Consider the following 8550-nt stretch of genomic DNA (forward strand, 5'->3'; position numbering starts at 1 on the left):
TTTCTAATTAGAAACAGGTTCCAGGATTTGCAGCCTTAAATCAATAATTTGTGCAAAAATAAAGTTGCCCCCAATGTTAAGCTTTAGCCACCAATGGTTATCTTTCAGTCTGATGTTTAACACTCAGTGTTTAATGGCATCCGGAATGTTTAACTTTATCTCCAATGTTTAGCATTTAATATCCAGGATTTTTAACGTTTAACTTTAAATTCTAATGAACATTTAACACTGGAACTGGAAGACATTTACATTATCCTAAATAAATAAACAGAAACTACAAATTAAAAGGAATTATGAAGTTTCTGGTCTCAACTAAACTTTTTTTTTAAAGAACAATTTTGCTTACAAAGCACCAGACTGAAGACTGTATTCATCCAGTTTTTGGTAGAAACAGAAACAAATCATGCAAATGGAAATTGAGGATGGGAAGGTGACAAAAGGGCAGATGCAGGTTTCAAGTCAAACCTTTTAATGACTGAAGAAGACTCAAGACACTCCTCAACTTGATTGTAGTATATCCATAATCGATGAAGTGCTAGCTCCAGATGCCATTATAACTCCTAAGATGTTTCCGGGACGTCAGAAACCAAACAAAAGGCCACGGAGAGGCCATGGTCAGGTCTCTCCTTGTGTGCTGCTCTGTTTAAAAATGGCTTCACTAATGTCATTGGTGGAAAAAGACAAACAACTTAGGGTAAGGTATAAATTAATTACCAAATAACCAATGCAGCGATTTCAAACATAGCACTCCTGCAGCCTACTTGCCTCACTGCGGCCTCAAGTACAAGGCGCCAAACGTGGCCTCGATGAACACTGACACGATTTTAACCAGATCCACAAAAGTATCAGTCATAAGGCTTGGTGTCCACTCGGATTCCGCCTTGTCTTGGGAGATTAGAAGATACAATTTTTAATCCAGGCTCCCAAAGTTCAAAAATGTCAGACTGACAGTTTCTGATAACTTCTTTTCTGGCAGTTATGGCCCAATGTTGTTTGTAGGTTGTTTGTTTGTATCATCTTTTTTTAAACACTCACATAGAAGCTGCGACATATACTATCCAGCACGGCGCGTGTGTGTCAAGCTCATTAATAACAATTATGGTGGCATTCGACACTGTTGCAAGATTTGACATTTTCCTTTCCAGTCCAAACACAGGGTGAAATTAAACCTATAAAACCTGCCCAACCGCAAAGAAACAATACACATATAAACCTCTAATAAAACTCACGTTAATAGCACTATATGTTTTATTCATAATCTATTCCTAATATATTCTTAGAATAATTTAGAGAAACAGAAACCTTTTAAAACAAAAACATAAAATGATTCCACCGAGTCTTCATTTCCAGTAAAGACTTGTGCCTGTCTCGCTATGTTGAAGTCTTTTTTTCTGGCAGTTATGGCCCAATGTTGTTTGTAGGTAAAGTCTGACCACAAAGACTAATGTGTAGTAAACTGATAGACTGGATGTTACTTACTGGTGATGGCAAAAATAACATTTACACAGGGAAAACTTTGGAAATAATGAATGCTACTGTTTATTTAAATATATAACTATTTTTCACTAAACATATGTTTCAGTATTATGGTAACTTAAATTCTACCTTCCCTTCCCACCCCCAGCTGTCATTGATCACGTTCACAAACTCAGGTGAATCATCTTAAGTTTGCAAGCTACTTTGAACGGCTCACTTCAAAGTAGTGAGCCGTGTAGTAGTGAAATAAGAAGTGCTGCACACTTCTTATTTCAGTGTGCAGCCACAAGAGTGCAGCAATGTGTCAATTCAAACTCACACTGCGTAGGATTGTCATGTTAACAGAAACTCTGATTTGCTTAATCCTTCAAACACATGAATTGGCCAATATCCCATTTGTAGTCCACAGGGTTAAATATTTGGTTGGCTCACCCTTTACGGCCTTCACTCCTCTGGGAAGGTTTTCTTGAAGGTTAAGAAGTGTGTCCATTCCTCCACAAGAGCATTTCTGAGATCAGATTCTGATATTAGATGAGAATGTGAGGCTCATAGTCTGTGATTTAATTAATCCTAAAGGTGTTCTATCAGGTGGAAGTCAGGACATGTGCTGGCTGCAGTTCTTCTGCATGAAGCTCTCAGATTGCTGTCTTTATTAACCTTTTTTTGTTCACTGGTATGCAGTCATGTTGCAACAGGAGGGGGTTATCTCCAAACTGTTCCCACAAAGCATTAATGTCTTGGTATACTGAAGCATTAGGAGTTATTTACACACTGGAACTAAGGAATTGAAGCCAACACTCCAAAAAAAGTTGGGCTGTCACTGTAATATCACATTCCCAGGATCCCTGGTATCCATGGTGCTCATGGAAAACACCTACTCACAAATACTAGCTGAAATCTGAAAACATTTGAGACCCTCTCTAAAAATGTGTATCACTGCCTATCTCAATATTGCAAACATAGTTAACTATGGAAACAGAGGAAACTGTCTTGGCACTACAGTGACTGAATTGCAAATGTCAAGTAGCATTACACCAACATACTTCAGCTTCTCAAGCTATGTGTTTTCTTAAAATATATCTCAAATATGCGCTACGAACACAATCTACAACTTTTCCTCAAACAAGTAAATCTGTGAATATTAAGCCATGAATATTTGAGGACAAATTTTTCAGGAGGCGTCTTATTATGGTACCTCTGGAATTAAACTGAGCTCCTGAGAATGACCAATTTGATGAAATGCTTATAACATTCCAAATGTAAGCCATTATTTATCTTCTGTTAGTTTGTGATTTAAATGTATTTTTATTTAACCAAGAAGTTTGTTTCTGATTAATTTGACAAGATTCTATTTGGGACTATGGCAGGTTTTACTGCTTTAAACCTGTCAGAGTGGATGAGAGTGGAGGTGCCCAATTTAATACATCCACGTGACAAATAGAAGGAGTTGGAACTCCAATGATTTAAAGGAGTGAAACAATACTTTTGGCCATAAAAGGCATCATGTAATGGAATACATGAGTCCAAAAGCCCAATGGATGCTAACTGGGTTCCCCACCCAGCTTACCCACATTTTTGTGATATAACAGAGACATGATGTTTTCATTTTGTCTAAATCAGTTTTCTTGTGTTTAAGTTGGAATGAAGTGATGCTTTTTTAACCTTTGAAGAACTGTTAAAATAAGTTTTTGTAGGACATGTTGTGCAATTTTTTAATCCATGAATGAGAAAAGGGTCAAAACATGCAAATATTATTCTGGGCCAAATGTTAAAATAATACTTGTGCATTGAAAATAAACAGAAAACTCATCCAAGTCCCACTGAGTAATGTGGGAGGCCAGAATGTTCACTGGGTACATAAAGTAAAATGGAACTAAACAAATGGTTAGGTTTACGTCCAGTCTGAGCATGAGTGATTCAGCTGTTGAATGAGATGCTTCTGACGACATAAGTTGAGTCAGATTTTATACTTCCCTTAAATCGTACATGACAGCATGATGAGCTTTGACTACTTTTCTAGGAAACTGATACTCTCAAAATAAGGACATTTTCCCACAAGATATCAGATTTCACTGAGCATAAATCTTGTGTTTTTCTGACCAAAGAGGAGTGAGTTCAGAGTTAACCATCCCTGAGGCCTCAGTCAGCTCCCTCAGGAATGCACTCGGCTGAGCACAGCACAGATCAGTTTACTGCTGATTTTCTTATTTACTCCATCTACACGCTACATGTGTATGAACTAATAAATCTGTGCTGGTAAAACTCATGATGTGTTGGTCAGGCATGCAAAGAGCAAAAACATCTGCTTGGTTACAACAACACTAGCAGATTCATCAGCTTTAAACTACAGCAGCCTTTCACTCAACATTCTTATTAAATGACTTACACATGGTGCCAAAAGATTTCAGGCACCTAGGTTTTCTTGCCAAGTGTGAAAGAAACACTTCTTTCACACTTGGCAAGAAAGAAAATGATCCTACCCTACACTGTAAAATCCCACAGCTACCCTGACGTACAAAAATGAGCTAAAATAAAAATGTAAGCAAAAAATATTACAAGTTTTGAGAACAAAAGACATGAAATTCTGCTTTCATCTGAAAATGTGTGCTCTTGGATTATAGCAGAAAAATTCCCCTATGGCTAGGAAGCTTGCAAATGTAAATACTGCTAAATGTGTCAGGGGTAAGATCAAATTTGTAATGGTATGATCTAAATAACACATTTTTGAGGAACACCTAGAATATGAAATTATAACTTTTGTTAAAAAGATGTAGCAAAAGAACCCTCACTGAGTCATTTTGACCCACTTATCTGGCTAAGGGCTAATGTGAACAAAATTAACAAATTCTCTGGAACTAAAGTGGTTTATGGTGAGTCTGATCTGGGTCAGGCCACAAAGCTTCTCGGTTGTCAAGGCAACGTGAGCTTAAGCTGTTTGTTTCTTATAAAAGAACCACTGATGAGAAAAATAGCTTGTTTTAATTTCCAGACCACAATCCCTTTTCAGAGTACATACCATTCCAGTGTGTTACTCACTGCTTTGTCATCTCTTAGTCCTCTTCAGACATAAAAATGACTGAAACTCAAGTTTCCCAATTTTCAAATGAATGCGTACACTTAGTCATAAGGCATTCATGCTCGTCAAGACAGGCTTTTAGGGAGGAATTCAGACTGAGCCCCATATGGGCAAACATGTGGAAAAAATCAGCATACAGCAGGCGGACCCTGAATGTTCCCCTCGCTCCACCTCACTGCAGCTCCCACGCTCTCTGCCCTGCTACATAGAAACAGTCTGAGCCGCTGAAAACCAGACGAGCTTCTTTTCAGCTCAGGTAGTTAATGAAGGACCACAGATTGCCTTGGAACGGATTCTAGTGTGTTAACATGGCATGTATAAAAACTCTGCTGTGTGTGGGAGCATGTATGACTGCTTGGAGCATGACCACAGGTAAGTCATGAGATCATTTTTTTCTTCTGTTCTGGTACAAGTCATCTGCATCAGCCTCTCTTTGAAAACTCCACACAGTGCACTTAGAAATGGTACTGTCATGTTTATGGTTTACTTCTGTTGGATACCATGCCATTATCGAGTATAACTAGTCTATTGCTCTGTTAGAGAGAAATTCAATCGCCTACAAACAACCTATGTAATTTAACACTGATGGACATTTTATATACATAGTTAGTTGGGAATTGTCTGAATGTTTATTGACTTGCTAGTGTATCCCTGTGAATAAACAGCCTTCTTAGAAACCCACCGGTCAGAGTTTATATGATTTAGTTTATCTTCAGGAACTGTTTAACTTCACTCCTTTCTGGTGTTCCACCTCATATCCGATTCAGGATAAAAAGTTCATGTTTACTCTGGCTGTTTAAAGAATACCAAGGAACTTAACATTTTCAGCATGTGATACCTTGCTTATTATTGAGCCTTTTCACTGATTCACATGTGGAGACAGTAAATTCTGATAAAAGCTTTACTTTTAGCAGAAATGAAACACTATGGTCAGCACTTATCAGTCTGTTTTACTGATCTGTAACAGATTATAACTCTGTGGGTGGAGATATTGATAAATGGCTTGTACTTGTGCTTTATCAAGACCAGAGGACCCCACACTTCCTTCAGTCAGTCACCCAATCACACAAAGATTCACACACTCAGTCTAACAGAGCCTGACAGACTGACTGAGGAGTGTATGACTGATAGAGAGTGACACATTTGGCCAAGGACACAATGACAGAAGTGGAAAGAGCAGGGATGGAACTGGGAACCTGTCGATTGCAGGACAAACTCCTACCACTGTCGCCACATCGTAACGCTAGTATCAGAATTAAAGATGCAGTATAAAAAATATCTTTTATACATTTGCTAAAACTATAACCAGGTTGTGTCAGTATAATATGACACAGATAATCTGTAAAAAAAAAATTAAGCTCCTCTGCCTTCTCCCTATCGACCTGCCATAAAATACACAGCTCCATCAGAAACAACCAGTCAGATCCATTGGGTTGAAGGGTTTACATTGCAGCTGAATTTTTCTATTGGTTGCCACGGTGGTTATATACTTAGTTAGTTGATATTAGGTTGGGAATTGTCTGAATGTTTATTGACTTGCTAGTGTATCCCTGTGAATAAACAGCCTTCTTAGAAACCCACCGGTCAGAGTTTATATGATTTAGTTTATCTTCAGGAACTGTTTAACTTCGCTCCTTTCTGGTGTTCCAGCCTGGAAGATGTCTACATCACAGCCCACATTAAAGTATAAAATCATCTCAACTCAGACATACACCCCTATGGTGAGGTGGGAGTTGGAATGGTGAGAATTGATCAGTAGTGTTTCTCAGCTTTGCACATATGATTTCTTTGCAATGTGGACATGGAGAGGAATGGGTCTCCTCTGCTCTGACTGCAGGGCAACTGTGTGAGACTGATTGCAGTGTTTAGGAAGTGGGAGGGGATCATGGCAGCTATAACTGCTTGCTCACTAAGGATAGTTACTGCAGAGTTTTTGTTGCCAGAGTCTCCAGTAACACAAAATAAAGCCGCTAGATTTGTTTCTCACCGCTTTTTGAAATAAGGAAAGGTCCTACAGGGTTTTGAAAAGTCACTAAGTTTGCAAGAGTGCTTCCCTTATCCTGACCACAGCCCTGTGTGAACCCCTCCTACTGGGTAATGCCAGTCAGTGGTGGTTCTCAAATGAATGGCACCCTTGGAAAGCTCCTCCTCCCTCTATTCAACCAATTAAAATGTAAGAAAGTATCTGAGAATTTTCTAATGCTGCCCTGGGTAATTGCCCAACTAGCCTACATTAAAAACCACAAGTGGTGCCAAAAAAAGTTAAAAATTAACCAACATGGAGCTGAAATATAGAATTAATGTTTTACTTAAATAAAAACACAGGAGACTAAAGGTAAATACTGGATATTTATGTGTAATTAGACAGAGATAGTGCATTTTATGGTATTTTTACTTCACCTTTGATGACACTGCATCTTCATGAACATAAAATTGTTGAACAGCATCTCTGATCTCATGTGAATGTTTTTAGACTGCCAAGTGAACAGAACCTGTTTTTTTTAGCAAGAAAAGGCAAAACTTGGACCATTATTCATTTGTTCCATTAATTGTCCATTAAATTTATAAATGGTCGTGAATGTATGTTTAATGAAAGTGTATCAAGCATAGCGTGTTGAGTATTTTACTCTCAAACAGAAGAAAATAAGGAAGGAAGATCATATAATCACAAGAAGTAAAGCCACATATCATAATGATAAACTTTCAGTGAAAGGAGTAGAAAATGCTTTCATTCTAAAGAGACAAATGTTTTCTGTTCATATTCCCAGGTGACACTTCTGTTCCCAAAGCACAGAATGTTCATTGGACATCTCTAGATTTTCAAACTATTCTCAAATGGACTGTTGAAGAGTCTGAGCATACATATACCGTCTTGTACTCTGAAAAGTAAGTGCAGACACATTTTCTTTATTCTGCCTTTAATGATCAGTTGTTGCCTCTTAGACTTAGGTAAAACAGGGCAGAGTCACATGACTTGGAATCTAAATTCCATGACTTGAGGCACAAAATTGTGACTTCAGACTTAACTTGATTGACAACATTTTTTATACCAATGACTTAAGATTTCAATTGAACGTGAAATACTTTACTTGAGAAGACTTGAGATCTTAAACCAAGTAGAAAGTTTGTTTTCTGACTGGTTTCATGGGTATGCCTGGCCCATAACAATTAAACTGTTCCAGGTGAATGGTCCAGCCCACCGCATGATCCTGGCCATTTCTCAGCAATTCCACCTCTTGTGCACTGCTTCTACTGTCCTGTTTATCTGCTTTCATTCTGCATCCTACAAAGAAAGCAAAGATGATGATGGTGCTGGAGATGTCTGTTCATCCAGAGCTATCCAAGAGGTTTGGGAAAAGTTGGGAAAGAAAAAAAGATGACTTGTGCACAGGGTCATCCAAATATCCCATAGATTACAGCAGTACCATTCTATACAATAGTGTTAATGCATTTTCAGTAAGACTTTAATTGCAGACAGAAGAATGTTCCTCCAGACCTGTTGGTAGTTTCAAGCTGGTGACTGTTGAAACTACCAACTGTCACCAGCACAGCGTTAGTACTGCCAGGTGGCGGCACTGGTTTGGCTGGTCCACGTTAGCTCAGACTGTGGGGTGAACTTGATCTGGTGCAAACCAGTGACAACGTCTGTTTGACCACAGTTTCTTTGCTCAGCTCCGGGGCTCCAGTAAGCATGGGGAGCAGTGACAGGTGGGCAGAAATGTCAGCTCAGCAACTGAAATAGAGACAGCGCCGTCTCTGCAGAGTTTTAAATAGGCCGGGACCAAGGCTGTACTTTTTTTTGTATGTACTCTGGATCCAGGGTTACTTCAAAGTTGCTGTGCATCACTTTGCCAGCAAAGACAGAGGTCTCACACGCTTACCTATGTCTCACCATTTCATTCCCCTTCCTTCAGAACGTCCATTAGGAAGATATAACAGTGATTCTTGAGAATAGGGACAAAATGGGTTTTAATTTTCCCATAATTTTTTTTTTAATT

At 38.6% G+C, this 8550-nt stretch overlaps 1 protein-coding gene across 1 annotated transcript in view; it reads left to right on the plus strand.

Annotated features, from left to right (window-relative positions):
* The first annotated feature begins 4709 nt into the window (after nt 1–4709).
* LOC106941476 (tissue factor-like) overlaps nt 4710–8550 on the plus strand; it is a 19173-nt gene continuing 15332 nt past the window's right edge. Inside the window, exons 1-2 of the mRNA XM_015024524.1 lie at nt 4710–4924; nt 7321–7438. Coding sequence (XP_014880010.1) covers nt 4861–4924; nt 7321–7438 — 182 coding nt within the window. The 5' untranslated portion in view covers nt 4710–4860. The remainder of the gene's footprint in view (nt 4925–7320; nt 7439–8550) is intronic.

The sequence above is a fragment of the Poecilia latipinna genome, unplaced genomic scaffold (genome assembly GCF_001443285.1).
Source record: "Poecilia latipinna isolate Pla-1442-1.1 unplaced genomic scaffold, P_latipinna-1.0 Scaffold3692, whole genome shotgun sequence".
Lineage (NCBI taxonomy): Eukaryota > Metazoa > Chordata > Actinopteri > Cyprinodontiformes > Poeciliidae > Poecilia > Poecilia latipinna.